The 20077-nt window shown below is 34.3% G+C and overlaps 3 protein-coding genes across 23 annotated transcripts in view; all 3 read left to right on the top strand.

Annotated features, from left to right (window-relative positions):
• Positions 1–19171, top strand: part of LOC120278945 (putative disease resistance protein RGA3) — a 46690-nt gene extending 27519 nt beyond the window's left edge. Inside the window, exons 1-5 of one of the 8 annotated variants that reach the window (XR_005541799.1) lie at positions 15891–15966; positions 16065–16160; positions 16898–17061; positions 17486–17588; positions 17695–18141. The gene's annotated coding sequence lies outside the window, so the exon portion shown is untranslated. Of the gene's footprint in view, positions 1–15884; positions 15967–16064; positions 16227–16897; positions 17300–17485; positions 17589–17694; positions 18142–18406 lie in introns of those variants that run through there. The other 7 variants (XR_005541798.1, XR_005541796.1, XR_005541797.1 and 4 more) reach the window with 7 other exon arrangements.
• Positions 8200–15688, top strand: LOC120278948 (putative disease resistance protein At3g14460). Of its 14 annotated transcripts, none has more exons than XM_039285715.1 (12): positions 8200–8607; positions 8893–11386; positions 11492–11544; positions 11716–11956; positions 12061–12138; positions 12280–12409; positions 12880–12983; positions 13327–13724; positions 13814–13896; positions 13982–14101; positions 14185–15284; positions 15445–15688. In XM_039285715.1, the coding sequence occupies exons 2-3, from the start codon at positions 9688–9690 to the stop codon at positions 11500–11502; spliced, it is 1710 nt and encodes a 569-aa protein (XP_039141649.1). In that variant the 5' UTR covers positions 8200–8607; positions 8893–9687; the 3' UTR covers positions 11503–11544; positions 11716–11956; positions 12061–12138; positions 12280–12409; positions 12880–12983; positions 13327–13724; positions 13814–13896; positions 13982–14101; positions 14185–15284; positions 15445–15688. The 14 variants fall into 14 exon arrangements, with proteins under 14 accessions (XP_039141649.1, XP_039141648.1, XP_039141658.1 ...); XM_039285714.1 differs by having other exon boundaries at positions 8876–11386; XM_039285724.1 differs by having other exon boundaries at positions 8200–11386; positions 11716–11720; positions 11812–11956.
• Positions 8287–9477, top strand: LOC120279149 (putative disease resistance protein RGA3). Its single transcript, XM_039286016.1, has one exon. It carries the CDS (start codon positions 8287–8289, stop codon positions 9475–9477), a length of 1191 nt encoding a protein of 396 aa, XP_039141950.1.
• Positions 19172–20077: the final 906 nt, after the last annotated feature.

Raw genomic sequence — 20077 nt, 5'->3', positions numbered from 1 at the left:
CACTTAGTGGTCATTAAACGCTCAATCAATGGGACCCACTATTGTTTTAATTTTAAAAAAAGGTTTTTAAGAATTCAAATGCTTATGGGACCCATATATTTTGAAAATGTAAACAATGTAATTGTTGTTTTTAAAATTTTTTATTTTAAACTTTTTTATCTCTATAAATACGCTCACATTTTAAAAATGTAGGTTTTTTTTTGAGAATGTGGTTTATTTTCAGAGATAAAAAGTTAAAATAAAAAATTTAAATAAAACTAGTTGCGTTGTTTAAATTTTCAAAACATGTGGGTGTCATTAACATTTGAACATAAAAAAAAAAAAATTAAAATTAAAAAGATAGAGTGAGCTATATTGATTGAGCGTTTGATGGCCATTGAGCGTTTGATGACCATAGGAAAGTATGATGATTGAGTGCTTATTCATCTTGACCATTCTCCCCCTTAAAGTTGTTATAATAGGTAAGAGTTTATGGATTGATGAGGTGGTATGGATATCAAACTTTTGGATAGTATGACATTTTTTGTTCATTGTAATCAAATAAATTTCCCTAAAATTTGGGTTTTGCTTTTTTATGATTTTTTTTTTTCAAAAAATTTATTTATTTGGACTAAAATTGTTGCACTACTTAGTTACATTAGTTTTTATTTCATTCCAAGATATTGTAATTAGAGGGGGTACGGGCTAATTAACTAGGGTTGGCAGCCCAATCTGATGAGTTGGGTTCACCAAAATAGTTGGTGAACTGGACTTGACTTGCCCTTTAGCTAGGTTTGATGTGTCAGGCTAACCCGGCTTAGATCACCCCAATGGTTGAATTAGAAGATCCGTTGGGTCCGTTTTGCCTATAAGAGAATGAATCCGGCCCAACCTAGCTTATCTCAAAACCCGCTGGGTCTGGTTCTAGCCCGCCGGACACGGCGAATGGTAGAATGAATGTAGTTGTTAGGGATTGAACCCTGTCACCCAAAAATCAACGTAACATTTTAACCAATTGGAGTAGTGTTATTAAAAAAAAAACTATAAACTGCCTTTTTTTAATTTAAAACATATAAATTTAATAAATCATAATTTAAGGCAATTTTAAATAATTTGAAAATAAAAGATTTTATTTAATTGGATAATTAAATGAGGTAAGCTCAATTCTTGTGATTCTTCTAAATTTCTTACATGTAGTCTAATAGTAACAAATATATGTGTATATATATGTATATATTCCTTTTTTCCCAATCAATAAAACAAAGATTTTTAAGAAAGCAAACATTAAAAAGATTAAAAAAAATAAAGAGATTATGTGATTATGACGAACTAGCCATGGACTTAAAAAAAATATTTTACCTATTATAAATAATGAAATAACACGATTTGTTCATTAAAAGACATTTCAAATAATTATATATATATGTGTGTGCGCGCGCGTATATGTATGTATAAGGTTGGAAGGTCCCAGAAAGTTTCAAGAAGAGGCCATCCTCATGACATGCTCTATAACTACCAGCACTCTTCCTCAATTCTCTTTAGTTTTCAGTATGAGGCTCAATTTCCGGAATTATTTTTATTTTATTTATTTATTTTTAAGGGTTCTTGCTCTTGTTGTTCTTCTTCTTCGCTGATTGAGCTGATGATTCTTCTGAATGCTCCATGATTCATCAATGAAAGCAAGCAGGCGATGATGATCTTCATTATTGGAGTAGGGTTTCTTAATCACCACCTCTTCCTTCTCCTTCCTCTCGCCATTTCTGATCCTTTGCACATCAACAATGGCGCAGCAGCTCGGATGCTCCTATCCCTTCTCATCTCCATCATCATCACCATCATTGCTCTCTTTCTCTCTCTCTCTCTCTCTATATATATATATATATATATTTCTTCACAAACATGTGGGTCTGTTGGGTAACCGCTGCAGCCATGGGTTGTTTGTTCGGGGTTGAATGAATGTGTAGAGATTGGAGATTGGTGAAGTTGGGGGGTGATTAGGGTTCCTTACATCTGATACTTTGATGTCGAAACTGAGCCTGGTTCTCTATTTTTTTTTTCTGCATTATTTTTTTTATGTGGTTTTTGATGGTTCTTTGATTTGCTTATTAGTTTGCTCTCTTGATCTAACAATCTTATTTTTTTTTATTTTACACATCTTGCAAATTTAAGAAAAAAAGGATAGTTTTGGTTATGTGGGAAATATAATATATCAAAGATGGATTTCATGGCAAACTATTTATGAGATTAGGATCGTCATCTTTTTGGAACAATGTTGTTAGGATTTTAATTATGTTTTTCATGTTATATTTGAAAAATAATTTTATCTCTTTAGAAGGTATATTGGTCATAGTTATTAGACCCAACCCGGTCATTGACCCGGTCGGGGCTCTGGGTCTCGGGTCAATTAGTTCAACTGTCGGGTCATTCGGGTCAATGCTGGGTTAATAAAAATATATAAAAATATTATTTTTAAAATTATAAATTATTTTTAATTATATAATGATATATAATAATAATATTCATGAATTATTAATTATCAAATAAATAATTTGATGGAAAACATAAACAAAATAATTATTCATCCCTTATTTGGAAGTAGTAGAAAAGGGACAAAAAATACATACTTTACAAAATTACATATATACCCTTCAATTTATTAGAAAAATCAAAAAATTCAAAGGATGACAAGGTCATTTAAAAAAATCATTGACCCGGCCGGGTTTCTGACCCGGCCGGGTTATAGAAACCCGGCCGGGTCACCGGGTTTGACCGGGTCGAAGCGGGTCAAGCCGGGTCAAAGCGGGTTGATTGCACAACTGGTCTAATTAGAGACCCGGACCGGTTTAAGCACCGGGTCAACCGGTCTAATTAGAGCCTTCAACTATGTGTTTATTATGTTCTTGTACTGCTGCTTCTTTGGATCATGTTTACTGTGCATTTAACACACATTGAATTTTGAAATCTCATCACTTAAAGTGGAAAATAGTGCCTATTGGTTAATTGAGAGATCCTTATTCATGTTTGATTGACCATACTCATTGTTCTACTTAGTATTGCACTTTAGTAATGTCTATATTCCTCTTAGCAACCAGGGCTTTAACATATCTGTTATCTTTCAGATTTTGTAATGGCTTTCTTAGTTTCAATTAATTGTTAAGCTGTTGTTCTATTTTGTAAGTCTTTTGTAAGCTCTTTGTTGAATATAGATTTAATCATTTGATTGAAATATGCTTAGTTTTTTTTAGAAAGATGGATCTTATATAATCTTTTAATTACTGTGCATGCCCTATGTCATCCAGAAGAGTATTTATTCGCATATAGTGAATGTGTATATTACAAGCAGAAAAGGATTTTGCATCAAGAATTTATGATACATTCCAAATTCCATTTTGTATTTTCCTTCCATTACTGTTGTGGAGGTAAGTTTTTCTATTCAAATATTATTTATTCAATTGCAAAATGAGATAAAACTCTTGTAGGTCATGCTTTTGTTTTCATTCATTTTATATCATTTATTTTAAGTTAAAATAGATTTTTGAAAGTAACACTTAATGCATTTGTTTGGGTACATGATTGACTCAAAATGTTTGCCTAACTCTGATTATACATTAAGATATAAATTCTTGGAACATGCATGTACAGACATCTATTAGTCAATTAACTTGACATGATTGATTCTCAAGCAAGTTAATATATATGTATATATATTAAATTCACACATGCATGTATACAAATTAATTTGGTATTATTTTTTATACTCAGTAGTGGTTTTAGTTATTTTACCATGCTAGTTGACATAATGCTCTCAGTTCTATTTTTTTAAAAAAATATTTTAATTGTTGTAAAATTCTTAGACAATAGTAAATGAATAAATACATTTTCTTTGTAAGTCTATTGTTATTATTCTCACAGTTTCTTGTTGATTGAGATTGAATATATCTTCCTTTTATTTGTTGTTATGTATTATCATAATTTAATTATAGAAAGAGATCAAGTTAAATATCTGAGAAATTTGCATATATGCTTATATTTTGTGTATAAATTTATTTGTCTGAATATCATTTTAGGCATGTATACTCTTATAACATGTTTTTATTTATACATATACTCATGCGAATGAAATTTATTTAAATATATTAAAAAAGATAATATTACCAAGGATAGAGGTGGTGAGATTGGAGATTTTAAGGTTCAGGATCCTAAGCAGACCAAGCTATTATGTTTTTTTGTTCTTTTAACTTGACCATAGTGACATTTAGACGTATACATGCAAATATAGTATTTGTGTTGTGTATACTACATATAAATAAATTTTCCCATTAATTTTATGCCTGTTATTTTTATTTGGTCATATTAATTCGTTTTTACTTAATAATTTTTGTCCATTAACAAATTATAAGATATGATATTTAGCTACTGATGACTTTATCTTTATTATTTTTTGGTCTTGAATTTATTTATAAAGAAAAGACTTAGACATACATTTGAATGGTCATGTATGAGAAAGGTAGATAAATAATGAAAGGTGCCACAGTCCGTCTGAGAATGTAGCTAATAAAAGGGAAGGCAACTTACTTAGTTAAATAAACATATTATCATAATATGACCTTCATGCAAGTCCTGCATTTGGCTTCCCCAGCTTGGCTAACATATTATTTTCTCTTTTCTCTAACTCCTCATGATCAATTCCGCTTGCATTTAGAGTGTAATGCTCAATTACTAGATGATTGCTTGCAAGTACGGCCATACTGGTTGTTCCTCCAACAAGTACCCCGCTTTGTAGCCTATGCAAACAAATAAAGCATGTGTTTGCAGTTCATCAGACGACCATTTTCCTATGAAGCCAACCTTGTTGAAGATATTAACTGGTATGTATATGACTCATCAAACCTTTATATTCTCTTTTTTTATCTCATTATTACGATATGTATGCCTTTTGGTGGCATAGCCACATGTGAAGAGAACGACAAAGGGTTGAATTTGAAGTAGGCCACCAGACCGTCGAAGAATGAAATATGGACATGTCTGACTTGCATGTTATATATGATTCATTGCATCTTTGTTGTTTCATGTATTCAATCTGTTTTGAATTATATATTTAATCTATTTTATGATTAGGATTATTAATTTGTTGAGAATTGTATGATATGCTTGCGTTTCCTGTATTGGTTTTCACAGGAGGGAAGATATGTAGGTAAACATATACTGAAGTATATGATAATTTGATAGCTCAAATTAGTCTGTTTCAACTTGAAATGATGTGAGAGTATGGAGGCATGGCATGCTTTGGTTTCTCTCCTCCTTCATGCTATCTTTAATTTACAGTGTGAGTTGAGTTTGAAACTGGATAATCTCCTTGTACTTGTTATAGCTTAATTAATTTGCACCTTGAGTTTTGGAGATTAATAGAGTAGCATGCTAGTTCTTTAATAATTGATTACCTTTTTTACCTTTTTTTTTTCTGAACAAAAGTGTGTCACAGTTCTCTCTCTCTCTACATAAAATACTACTTTTTTAAGAACATATATATCTATATATATGTAGATTTATTACTTAGAGTTAAGTTCTGTTTTTTCCCTTTTGAGATTTGTCACTGGACCTATAGTATATCCTTTTTATTCATGTGTGTGCTGATTGAACTGTCCCCCGTTAATAATGAAAATGTCTATTTGATATTAAACCACAGGGTAATTGGTGAATTCGTATGTGCAACTATGCAAATGATGGCAAAATTTCTTGACTACAATTCAATGCACTAGCTAGCTGTTTTCTATGTATCTTTAGAATGAATTGTGATATGCATGTGTTTGTTGTATCTTTAGAAAGACCGAGTGTACAATAATTTGATGGTTCAAATTACTTGGTTTTTTTTTTCTTTTTTTTTACTAGAGATGAAATAAGCTTAAAGCAGTTGAATGAGATGTGGACTAGTACATTGGCCGGTATGGTTTCTTTTTTCTTTCCCTTATAAATGAGTGGTATGTATATATATGCCTCATTGCATCTCCAATTTTATTATTATAAATTAAGCTCAACATTATAAGCTTGCTGTATCTTTGGAATTATGATATGTGTTTGCTGTATTTGTTTTCAGAGGAGGAATGGTTGATAAGCACATCTTTCATGCCAAATATGTGACTTTATTATGACTCAACTGCATGATAGTCTGTTAGTACAAATTACTTGGTTTCAACTTTCAACTTTATGCCAAAGAGCATATGAGGGAAGAGGATTTTACTGCAGTTTTGATCTTTATAGCATTAGATAATGCAAAAATAAGGGGGAGTTAAATTGTTTTATGCCCGTCAGTTTTAACCTGCATAGTGCCTATTTCTACTTATATCTTATCTTATAATTATGTCTTTGTACTTCCATTTTTAGGGGATTGTCAAACAGTGCTATTAGACCCTGACCCGCCAATCCAACCAGACCTGTCTCTGGGGAAATTTCAAGTTGGGTTGGACTTAAATGTGTTTATTATGAAAACATTATTTTACTCAACCCAAAGGCTCCGAAGATTGTAAAATTAAGTCTTACGTATGTGTATTAGGTAAGTCTTTGATGAAGATTTGGATGTTAGTCACTTGTTTTTTTATTTTTATTTTTCTCGTATTAAGGATCAGCGTTCAATAGGCTATGCGTGAAGTTTATTTTCAATTGAATTATATATATATATATATATATATATATATATATATATATATATATATATATATATATATATTTGCTGGATTGCAATATATAGGTTTGCCAATCAAGTTCATAACCCGAATTCAATACGTTTAATAAATAGGTCAAATGTACAAACTGATCAACCTGATGCCTTGTTTGTAAGTTATATTATTATCAAACCCACACCGAGGTAGCATAATTAATTACTCAATAATCAAATTTATATATATCTTATATTGCATATGTCATATACACACGTACACCCTGTTGACTTATTATTATCTAATAATAATGAAGAGATAATATACGAAACATTATTACTACTTTTTTTATATGTATATGTTTATATATTTAATATTTCATACAAAATTGTAAAAACTATATATTTATTCAGGGTATAATTCCATCAACAATCACTTTACTTCTCCAAATTTATTTATTTTAGTCCATCTGTTTTAAATTGTAAATTTTTATTTTTATTTTTTTTAATAAATGTGGATAAACCACAGATTTATTAAGAAAAAGATAACAGTACAAGGAGAAACATAGTAACAGGGAAAGAGTCATCACTCACCAGAGGTGAGGAGGAACAAAAAAGGCGAAAACAGTAAAAAAAACAGACAGAGTAAGGGAGCTTAGGAGACGGAAGATGTCGTCCCGACATCTCGAGTCTCACTAAGACGAGCAAAGCAGAACATCTACTCCATAGCAGTACTCGATGTCTCGATCACCGCGAGGTGGATTCTCTAGCGACGGGGAAGTTGAGTCGGCGCTTGATTTTTCCCGGGTTGCTTCATTGAGGGTTCATTTGGTGCTCTATCACCTGTAGAAAAACCAAGAAAGAGTCATATTAGCTGACTCAAAAATAATGTTGAAATGCGGTAAAGCTTTCATTTGAAATATGCGAGCATTTCTATCTATCCAGATATTCCACTACGGTGCTGGAGGGTAAGGGAAGGCAGCCAGGAGGTCCAAAGTAAGGGGATTGAGTGTGGGAGAGAATTAAAGTTTAATGCATGAGAGAAGAAAGCCCAAATATGTTTAGAGAATTCGCCTATTTTTTGTCTTTCCACTATTTTAAATTAACTATCTTAATCCATAAACCATGAGAAAAAAAAGATTGACAAAGCACTTTTGGAAGTATTAGAAGGTTTCAATTTTAAATAAAAAAACTAAAAAGATATTTTTTTAAAAAAAATAGAGGGACCATTTATTTTTATATTTTGTAAAATTTAAATTTTTTTGTTTTAATTATTTATAAATTAAATCTATATTTTGAAATTATAATTCTGTACATAATTATTATAAAGATAATTAAGAAACTAATAAAATAAATAATAATAATAATTGTCTAAATCCCACGTCTTATCCTGCAACTTCCTGTGGCTTCAAATGCATGCGGATAAACGAGAAGAGATGTAATTGGTCAGTGCCCTGCCATCCCAAGAAATAATTGAGCAAGTGAGGCCCACACCCAAAGATATTATATATTATTATTGAACTTCACTGGTCAATCTATATATCTATATATATATATATGCTCTGTCATCCATTCATTCCACCCATCAAAATCTTGGTTGTGAGACTTAAAAAAAAAAAAATTGTTGTTGAGAGAGTTGTGAGGCATTACATACAATGGCGATGATAGTGGATGCATTTGCTACACAACTGGTGAAAAGGCTCACAAAGGTCATTGAAGAGAAGGCCATCATGGTGTTAGGAGTCAAGAATGAACTCCAAGAGCTTCAGCGAAAGATGGAGAGGATCACATGTGTACTCAAAGATGCTGACAGGAGAAGGATACAAGACGAGACTGTCAAATTATGGGTCAATGAGCTGAAGGATTGGATGTACGATGCCGAAGACATCATTGATCTTTGCATGATACAGGGTATGGGGCTCTTGCAAGATGATCATAATTCTCCAGCTGAGTCAAGTACTACTGCTTCCACACGGGTACGCTGCTGTAACTTTTCTATGCTCTCTTGTGTGCGCAGTGTGCCATTTCGCTATGAGATTGCTGATAAAATTAAGAATCTCAATGTTAAGTTAGAAAAGATATCTAAGGATAAGGATAACTTTAATTTCATAATTTCTTCTAAATCAAGTGATGATGCATATGTCATGAATGACGCTTCCTATCGCCAGAGTTCCTTTTTACCAGAATCTGACATTGTGGGTTGGGATATTATAGATGCTACTAACAGTCTTGTTGAATTATTAGTCTCTCAACATCAACAGAAATGTCGTCTTTTTGGGATTGTTGGCATGGGGGGCATCGGCAAAACTACTCTAGCGCAATTGATATATAATGATTCGAAGATAAATGATGATTTCGTGTTGCATTCATGGATTTGTGTTTCAAAATTTTACACATCAAGGACCGACTTGCTGAAGGAACTCATAAGAAATGTTGGAGGTACTTCCGGAGAGGCAACAACAACCGCAGAGTTACAAAAAATACTTTGTGATGTTTTATATGGGAAGAGCTTATTTGTGGTTTTGGATGATGTTTGGGATGCAGATGTATGGATTAATTTAATTAAAATTCCAGTTGAAAGAACAACGACAAAATGCAGGGTTGTGATTACGACAAGAGACAGGAACACTGCTATAAAAATGGGGGCAATTCATATCCACAATGTCAACAAACTACCTTTGAATTTTGGTTGGGAATTGTTATGCAAAAAAGTTTTCACAAATAATGATGAGAGCGAGATTCGGAGAATGAAGGATATAGGGATGAAGATTGTTGAGAAATGCGATGGTCTTCCCCTTGCAATAAAAGTCATTGCGGGTGTTCTGATAACAACTGAGCAAAAATAAAAGCAGAATGGGAGAATGTACTAAACAGTAGTGCTTGGACTATTACAGGACTTCCAGAAGAGCTTCGAGGAGCGCTATACTTAAGCTATGAAGCCTTACCTTCAGCACTAAAACATTGTTTCCTCTATTGCTCCCTCTGCCCTCACGATGGTCACATAAATTATAATTATCTTGTTTGCGATTGGATTGCAGAAGGTTTCATAGAACCAAATGGAAATACATCAATGGAGGATGTCGCAAAAGGCTATTTACATGGATCTGATTAAAAGGAGTTTTTTACAACCTGATCCTAATTTTGTTGATATGCATATATGTACAATGCATGATTTATTGCGAGCTCTTGGTAAATTTCTAATAGGTGGTGAAAGTCTTTCAGGAGATTCTCAAACATCACAAAGCAATAGCTCTATAATAAAATTACGTCGTTTGCTAATTTTCAGTGAAATGGAGAGTGTGAACATTCCACATCTTGAGTGCCTGAGAAATCTACAGGTATGGACCGCTCTAAGTTTGGACAGGCAAATGATTAGAAGCTTTAAGCAATTGCGTTTATTGATTCTCCATGGAGTTGAAATTGAGACTATCCCCGACAATATTGGGGATTTAGTACACTTAAGGTATCTTAATCTGAAACATACGAGAATATGCAAACTACCGGATTCTGTTGGAAATCTCATCAACTTGCAATTCTTTATACTTAGTGATTGTAAGTCTTTGCACATCCTTCCAAGAAGCATAACTATGTTATGCAATTTAAGGAGACTCGATCTTACCGACACTCCTGTGAATTACGTGCCAAAGGGAATAGGTAAGTTAGAGCATCTTAATCATTTGAGAGGATTTACTGTTGAAGACTCTGATGGTGACAATGGAGAGGGATGCAACATAGAAGATCTACAAATGCTTAACGATCTTAGCCATCTTCAAATAGACAAGTTAGAGAAAGCAAGTAAAAGTAATGCAGCGCTTTTAAATAAGCCTCGCCTCAAAACTGTAGTGCTTCGTTGCACGGCCAAAGGTGGTGGATGTCATCAACGAGATATGGACAGGATTGTACAAGTCTTTGATGAGCTATGCCCTCCACCATGCCTTGATCACCTACAAATTCATTACTATTTTGGTGAGAGATATCCACAGTGGATGTCATCCAATTCCATCAGTTCAACTCTTCCAGAACTGACTTATTTGGAACTTATTCATTGCTCTAACTGCCCTCAGCTTCCCCAACTTGGCCAACTGCCCCAACTCAAGTATCTAAAGATCCGGGGGGCAACTTCAGTTATATCAATCGGCAGTGAATTTCTCGGCAATGGAAAACTTGCAGCCAGTGCCTTCCCTAAGCTTGAATACTTAATACTCTTGGAAATGACTAATTGGGAGCAATGGTCACTGGTCAGTGCAGAGGATGACAACGAGATTGAATCTAGCAAGATAATACACTTCCCCCGTCTCCAAACTATTGACATTGAACGCTGCCCAAAGCTGAAAGCTCTTCCGAGAGGCTTGAATCATGTGCAAAAATTGGTGATTATAGAAGCTCACAGTCTTTCAAGGGTCTCTGATCTACCTGCCTTGAGAGAATTGCAAGTCAAAAATTGCCCAATGTTGGACTGTGTTGAAAAGCTTGAATCTTTGCAGAGCTTGATAATAAGTGATGAAAGGGTTGATAGTCTGCCTAAATGGCTCATCTCTTTCCTCCAACAACACGAAAGTCATCACAACAATCGATTCCATTTACGTTTGGTGTGCAGTGCCCAAGCATTGAAGGGATGTTTGAAAGGGCGTCCCTATTGGTGTTTCCTCCAGCAAGTTCCACGCTTGGAAGCCTATGCAAAGAATGGAAGCATGTATTTAAAGTACACCAAGGAACCATTTTCCTACCAAACCAACCTTGATGAAGGCACAACTAGTATGTATCTGATTTTTGAAATCTCTTCAATGTATTTTGTAACTTGCGAGTGCCTTTATTGTTTACAAGAATTACAATGTTTACCTCATATGCTGGCTTGTGCAGATGAGGACTAGGATGAAAGTTTGAAGTTTAATGAGATGTAGGCACCATGATTGGTAAGGTTTGCTGCATCTCCAATCTTGCATGTTTCTTATTTTTTCCAATCCGGTTTGATTTATTTATTTCTCTATCTATTTGATGATTTGGAATTAATTAAACTAATCACTAGCTAATTCTGCCTTTAGAATTGTCATACATATGTGAGTTCACTTTACTAATTTTCACAGGAGTGGTGGGTAAACAAATTAAACAGCGTCAAAAGGCTCATGATGATCAAGAGAATAACAGTCTCTTTAACTGTCTCATCTACTTTTCTCCAACAGCGTGAAAAGCCTCATGACGATTACTTGTTCTTGCATCAGACTGCAATGCTCAAGCACTAGGATACAAAAGCATGTATTAATTTGAAGTGCATCAAATAACCATATTTTTATGAAACCAATCTTTTCTTGAAGACATGACTGGCTGGTATGTGCTAATTACTGATGATATCTTCATATTTTGTGATAATTAGTGCCTGTTTGTCTATCAGAGATATAATAATTTTATGTCCAATTAATGGTTTATGACAGTGGAGATTTAAGAGGATGAAATCTTTTATTTGAATTCAACTCAGAACTTCCAAGAATGAGATGTAATATGCATTACTGGTATGTATTCAGTTTGTCTTTAATTATTTATTTATGTATGTTATTAATAGAAAGTAAGCTTATCACAAAGCTAGTTTGATGGTTCTACACATCTTTTGAATGAATTGTGATGTGCGCGTGTTTGTTGCATTGGTTTCTCAGGCAAATTAACATGTGGCTTGATCATGACTCAAGTGTATAATAATTTGATGGTTCAAATTACTTGGTTATTCAACTTGAGATGAAATAAGGCTGAAGCAGTTGAATGAGATGTGGACAAGTAGAATGACTGGTATGGTATCTTTTTCCTAATAGATGATAGGATTTGTGATCTCCGCATAAGATAATTGTTGGCGCTTAGTTTGATTGATACTAAACTGGCACATTGATGAAAAGACTGAATTGTGAGTCTAGGTTCCTCCATAGCTCAACTAATGAAGGGGAATGGAGGAACTGGATTGTTTTATGCTTGCGAGTTTTGAAGGCTCTTGATACCATGAAAAAAATAAACTTAAAAGCTTTTCTTGTATTTCTCATTGAGAACAGGAGAGGTGTATACATATTTATACATGGATAACATAAATAGCAACACACTGCATTGAATCATAAATTGATACATCAATTCCATGTTTTTAGGCTGTCAAGGATTCAATCAGCTATCATGAGTTTCAATCAATTGGTTGTAATGATTTTCCTTATTCCACGCCATATTTATTTCTTTGATAGAGATTGTTTTCTTGTTTGATTTTGGTTCCTTATCAGGTTTATGTGGGTCATGAATTCCATCGCCGTTCCTGCAGGAGTACAAGGGGGCAAGCTGCTATGCTTTGGCCTCCTCCCTTACCATGCTTTCTTTAATTTTCAACGTGAGTTGACCTTGAAACTATATGATCTCTTTGTACTTTTTACAGCTTAATTAATTTACATCATTAGTAATTGGGATTGATAGAATAGCATGACATTTGTTCAATAATTGGTTTCCTTCTTTACGTATTTTCTGAAAATTACATGAGAGTTTCTTCTAAAATTACAATGGAGCCTGCTAAGATGTGTCTTTAATTCTTTGTGAAGCTCTGAATTGGGAGTCTGTTTTCTCTAATTAAAGTAAATGTGACCGAACCTATATAGTGTATTTTGTAATTCTGCTTTTGATTCATGTATACCAAAATAGTAGTATTAATAATAGAATTCCTTATTGATATTCAACAGGTTCTATGTGGATATGGTGGGCAAGCAATGACGTAATCCATCAGATACAGTTCAAGCTCATGATATTGATTCATTCTCCAATTTTATCTATTCACACTCTTCCAGTTCCTTCAGAATCAATTGACTAGTGAACTGACCTTGAAGCCAGGATTCTAGCTCAAAAATGAAATGATTCATATGTGGAAGTGTTATTAGATGTGAGAACATGAAAACAGGCAAGCATATTGAATTCTTATCAACTGAGATTTGCTTTAATTTTCACAGAAGGTCCAGAAAAGATAGGTAAGCATATTTGCATGGCAATGACCTGATGAATGCACTGCAAAATTGTTTGAGAGTGATCTCTAATCTCACAAGACATTCATGAGCAATTAAAGATACAACAAAGGGATTCAAAGGTTTTATGTTTTGAGTTCTTCCTCCTTCTCCTCGCTCTCTTCAATTTTGTTTGTGACTTGAACTGAAACTCTCCTTGTACTTGTTGCAGCTTACTAAAATTAACCATTGTCCTCTGTTTTCCACCATTAACAACAGAAAGATGCATCAAGAGCACTGCATGAGAAGTTCAAGGTGCTTTTCATGTCACTTCTTGAATTGATTTCCTTATTTGATTATTTTTTTCTGAATATTTACAAAAGGTTCTTTCAATCATTAGAAAGTATAGTGGAGCATGATGAGGATTTTTCTCTTGATGTATGCTACTCCGACAAAGCTTTGGGAGGGATTTCTGGTTTTTTGTAAGTAATGTGACTGCATAACCTTTAAGCTATATCTGGTAATTTTGATTTTTGATGTTTGATTCATGTTTTCTAACATGCCAGATTCTAATAATAAAAGAATCCATATGATATTCAATAGGGTGGTGGGAGGTTGTGAATGTTTGCACATCCTTCCTATGACCATAACTAAACTATGCAAGGCTCCATTTGGAAGACGCTCCTTTGAACTGCATTATTAAAGGAATAGGTAAGTTCGAACATCTCAATAATCTAACTCGATTAAGATGTTATTAACAAAGATGTGCAGGGAGGAGAGGGATGCAACTTGGAAGAGTTACTGGCACTTAAAAAGCTTGCTTAGCTTCAAAATCGACAAGCTGGAGAAAGCCAACAAAGTTGCATCAGTATTTTCTATGCTCAACTATAAAGGACACAGTCAACTACAAGAGATGAACAAGCTTGCGGAACGTTTTGATGTGTTATCCCTTCTCTTCTTCACCTGACTATTTTGCATCTTGCTGACTGCAAGTTCCTGCCTTTGGCGTCTCCAGCATGGCTAACTGGGATGAATATATGGTCCTTAAATGCCTATTATTGTGGAACATGCCTATCCAGGAGGCTTAAGTCATATCAACATTGAAGATTTTGGAAATTGGGGGTGTTCAAAGTGTTTCAATGATATTTGATCTCCCTACCTTGAGATTTCTGGATGTTGTTGATTGCCCAATGCTGGAGTGCATCTAGAAGCTCGAGTCTCTACAGAGGTTGAAGCTGATATATTGATCATTTAGAGAACAACATTAGTCTCTTTGAGTGGCTCATCACTTTCCTCTAACACCATGAGAAGCCTCAAGACAGTCAGTCTCATTTTAATTTCAAGTGCCCTGCACAAACATTGAAGTGATGTTTCAAAGGGAACCCGTGTTGGTCATTCCTTGAACAAATGCCCTGCTTCATCACCTACAAATAAGACAGAAGCATGTGCTTGAAATGCACAAAGCCATTTTCTTATGAAAGCAACCTTGTTGAAGACATGACTGGTTTGCATTAGTCATGATATATCTCGATTCTTCTTCTTCTTTTTCCCTTCCCATTCTTCTTCTTCTAGATATATATTGAAAGTGCCTAGCTAATTATGATATGTATGTCTTGTAATAGTGGCACCCTATATGAAGAGGGGTATGAATACTTGAATTTTACGTAGACCACTGAAGAATGAAACGTGGACCTGTATGACTGGTATATATGACTTACTGCATCTTTAGTCTTCCATGTATAAAATCTGTTTTTGAATTATTTATTTATCTATCTACTTGATGATTTGGAACTAAACTCGTCACCAGCAATTTCTGTCTATAGAATTATGATGCATTTGTGCTCACTGTATTAATTTTTACAGGAGGAATGGTGGGTAAACATATTCTCCAATAGAGTGAAAAGCCTCATGACAATCGCTTCTTTTTGCATTTGGAGTGCAGTCTCAAGCATAGGGGGATGCTTGAAAGGGCATTCACACTGGTTGTAACTTGTTCCTCCAGCAAGTAACCTGCCTTTTAGCTGATACAGAGGACAGAAGCATGTACTTGAAGCACATAAAAGGACAATAGTCCTCTGACCCCAGTGTTTTCTTGAAGATATGAACAGCAAGTGTTAATTACTCATGATATCTGTATATTGCATCTTTAATTTTATTATTATAAATTAAGCTCAAGAAAATAAACTTGTTATATCATTTAGAACTTTGTGATAAATGCGTGTTTTCTGTATTGGTTTTCACCGGAGGAATGGTTGATAAACATGTCTTTAATGGCAAAATTTGTGACTTTATTATGACTCAACTTTCAGCTTGAGGTGATGGTTACTATGGAGGAGTTCATGTGCGTTTGAGAGAGGCATGGCTTTGGTTTTTTAAATTTTCTCTGTGAGTTAAAGCTGAAACACTCCTTATTTCTAAAATTGAGTTGATTTCCTTCTTTGCTGATTTTTCTAAACAATTATTGCGCAGGAGCTTTTTTTCAGGGGGAATTAATATACATGTTAGAAAATAGGGTGGAGCATGCTACATGAGGAGCTATCTTTCTTTGTATACGAATAAAGTCTTTGATGAAACTTAGGGTGGGAGTCTTGTTTTCTTTTCTACAGTAATGTCAGAGCTATCTCTGTCTTCTTTTCTCTGTGCATGTGCGTGTTATTTTCTTGAAGTAATGTGACTACACTGCCTTTATACAAGATATATATATATCTCTGATAATTCTTATTTTTAAAGATACGTATGTCTTTATGTGGCAAAAAAACATAGGAGGCTGAAATCTTGAATTACAATTAGTGACCAAAGGAATGAATTATGGACATGTATGACTTGATGTATGTGACTCACTGCATCTGTAATCTTTCAAGTATTTAGTCTGTTTGAATTATTTGTTTAATCTATTTTCTGATTTGGAATAAAGCTCATCACTTGTGATAGTTGTATCTTCAGAATTGTGTTATATGTATGTGTTCACTGTGCAATTGGTTTTCACAAGAGGGGAGGTGCATAAACCTATTTGTATGCCAACTATGTGACTTTTGTTATGAAGAAATGGTTTTCTTCTTCCTGATTTCTTTAATTTACACTGAGTTGAGCTTGAAACAAAATGATTTCCTTGTGCTTGCTACAGCTTAATTAATTCACATCATGAGTTTTGTCTTTATTCTATATATATACACATACTACTGCTCTGAGGAAGCTCTGTTTTCTAATCCTTGGTACTTAATGTTACAAACCCTATAGATATCCGTCTTATGCAAGTGTATACCAATCGAAATATTGCCCTTTAATATTGAAATGCCTATTTGGTATTGAACTTCAGGGTCAACTGTTGGATATGGTAATGTGCAACTATGTGAGGAATGGCATATATCCTTGGCCACAATTCAAACCGATGAAAATGAATCCTATGCTCAAGCACATGATCAAAGATGAAGATTGTAGCTCATCAACAAAGAAGGCAACACATATATAGAGGATTGAGATGTAAGACCATTGAAAACTTATTGAGTTTGAACTCATCCTAGGTCTGTGAGCCAAAGTGAAGCTGCCAATTTTCACAGCAAACTCTGATAAGCAGAGGATGTTTTGATGTATAATAATTTGATTGCTCAAATTACTTGTTTTCAACTTGAACTTGATATGATGGGCAAGAGTTATAGACCGAAGCATGACATGCTTCTAGGATTTCTTTCCTTCTTCATGCTTTCTTTAGCTTTTCAATGTGAGTTGAGCTTGAAACTCGATGATCTCCTTATATTTTTTTACAGCTTAATTAATTTACATCATGAGTTATGGGTATATTGATAGATTAGCATGATACTTGTTTAATAATTGGTTTCCTTCTTTATTTTAATTTCTGAACAATATGTGAGAGTTTCTTCTGAGTTATATACATCTATATATGCAGATAATTGGGAGTGGGATTTCCATTATGGTGGAGCATGCTAAGACTTGTGTCACTAATTTCTGCTTGAACCTCTAAGGGGGAAAGTGTGTTTTGGCTGATGAATGTAAATATGATAAAACCTTTATAGTGTATCTAATAATTCTGATTTTTAGATTTGTGTTTGCTGAAATATCTGCACTAATGATAAATTCCTAATTGATATTGAACAGGGTCCATGTTGATATGATGGGCCAGAGATGCCACAATCCTTTGGCTACAATTCAATCTAATGGAAGGGATTCATTCTCAAACTTTATCTATTGACACTCTTCTAACTCCTTCAGAATCAAATGAACTAATGAACCAATCTTGAAGCCTGGATTCCGGCTCAACAGTGAAAGATTCATATGCGGAAGAGGTCATGGATGTGAGAACATGACAACTTGCTAGCATATCAAATTCTTATTCAACTGAGGTTTGTTACTGGTTTTTACAGGAGGGCCGACAAAAGATGGTTTTACATACTTGTGTATCACTTGATGAATGAACCACAAAATTGTTTGAGAGTGAAACTCTTCTCATACTTGTTGTAGCTTACTAGAATTAACCAGATATTGTCCTCTGCTTTTGGCCATTAACAACAAAAAGATGCATCAAGAGCACTGCCAGTTCTTGAATTGATTTCCTTCTTTGCTTATTTTTTTCTGAATAATTTGCAAAACTTTCTTTCAATGATTGATATGCATATAAAAAAATACGGCAGTGCTTGATGAGAATCTCTCTATATATTGCTACTCTGACACTGCTGTATTTTTTGCAAAATAATGTGTCTAGCTACAGAGCCTTTATACTAGATCTGATAAATATGATATTTTGATTCGTGTGTACTGAAATATCAGCCTATAATAATAATTAAAAAAATGTCTATCTGATATTCAACAGGGTTGTAGGTTGGAATATCTCAATGACCTAACAGGATTTATGATCTGAGAGTGGTGCAACTCAGAAGTGTAAAACTGACACTTAAAAAGCTCACTTACCTTCAAATCGACGAGTTGGAGAATGGCAACAAAATTGTACCAGTGCTTTCTATGCCTAACTCTAAAGGATGAACAAGCTTGCAGAAGTCTATGATGTGTTATCCCCTCCATCAGCCCCTGAGATGAACAAGCTTGCAGAACTTAAAGGACATAGCCAACAACAAGGTTCCATGTGTCTTCTTTGGTTGTAAATAAATATCCAATGTGGATCTCTTGTGGTTCTCTTGTTCACCTGACTGACTATATTTTGCATCTTGTTGAGTACTGCAACTCCTGCATTTTGCTTCCTCAGCTTGACTCACTTCTCAACGGCAATGGAGACACTTTGACTGCATGCCTTTCCGAGGCTTAATACCCATATATTGCTGTGGGAAGAATGACCATTGTATGGAGAAGGCGATGAGGAATCTACAAAGCTCATCTTGTTGTTCTTCCCCAATCTTAAGAAAAATTTTCATTGACATATGCTACAAGCTGAAGCCTCTTAATTCCAGGAGCTTTAAGTCATATCAACATTGAAGATTTTTGAAATTTGTGGAGTTCATTATGTTTCAATGAGCTCTGATCTCCCTACCTACCTTGTTGAAGACATGACTAGTTTGTATTACACATGGTGTATTTCTATATTTTGTGTTCTTTTGCTTTTTTCTTCTTCTTATATATATATATATATATATATATATATTGTAACGGATAGAATCCCGGTTTCAAATGTTTTATTTATTTATTTATTTATTTATGACGTCATTCCATCAAGCCGGAATAAATTATCTGTTGAACCAACTAACTCATTACTTAAATATGAGACCAGTTCGTTATCCTATTCGATTTAAAAAACATTGACTTTTTTTAATCGGTGTTTAGTTTGAAAAAACCCAAGATCTAATTTCAAAGATTTAGGTGACTTCCCTTAAATGGGTTGCTTGTTGTATATATGTTTTGAAAAGGTGGATAAACCACTTCAATTAAAAATAAAACGCGATGACACATATGACCTCAAAAAGTTGAAAAGCACTAAAAAGAGCATCAAAGCACCAGAAGTGATAACATGCTCAAGAAGAAAAAAACAACAAATTGAAGCAAAAAGGAGGGACAATAAAAGGCCTCCTCCAAAAATCGAGTGATCGAAGAGATTAGTCTGTATCCGGAGAAGTGCCTCCTCGGCATACGAACTCCCTTCGTAGCATTGAAAGTTGGGCAAAAAAAATCCAACTAAACCAGGTGGTCAGCAAGGAATCAACCAACTTCACTTTAAAACCTTCAATTAAAACAAACCCCAAAATCACCCCAGTTAAAATAGAATGCGAAGGCTCGCAATCCGGCCAGAAAATTGAGAACCACAAGGGCATCACAACTGGTTCCTGATCAGGCCCACCTAAACCATTGCAGCCCAACTTTTGGCTCAATATAAGGACCACAAAACCACCCTGAGTTACTCAGGCACCTAGCAAACAACTCACTTTTTTGGCCCCACTTAAAACCCAACCCACCAATCAACAGCCCAGAAGTACAAGAGGAACAAATCCCTAACGTACATGCCAACCAAACTCCCGACTTGTGCATGGCCGCCACA

The sequence above is a fragment of the Dioscorea cayenensis genome, chromosome 16 (genome assembly GCF_009730915.1).
Source record: "Dioscorea cayenensis subsp. rotundata cultivar TDr96_F1 chromosome 16, TDr96_F1_v2_PseudoChromosome.rev07_lg8_w22 25.fasta, whole genome shotgun sequence".
Taxonomy (NCBI): domain Eukaryota; kingdom Viridiplantae; phylum Streptophyta; class Magnoliopsida; order Dioscoreales; family Dioscoreaceae; genus Dioscorea; species Dioscorea cayenensis.
The sequence above is the reverse complement of the archived record's forward strand: the minus strand, read 5'-3'. Positions and strand labels throughout refer to the sequence as shown.

Excerpts from the sequence above, each read along its gene's own strand:
- LOC120279149 (XM_039286016.1), top strand. The coding sequence starts at position 8,287 with ATGGCGATGATAGTGGATGCATTTGCTACACAACTGGTGAAAAGGCTC.
- LOC120278948 (XM_039285715.1), top strand. The coding sequence starts at position 9,688 with ATGGAAATACATCAATGGAGGATGTCGCAAAAGGCTATTTACATGGAT.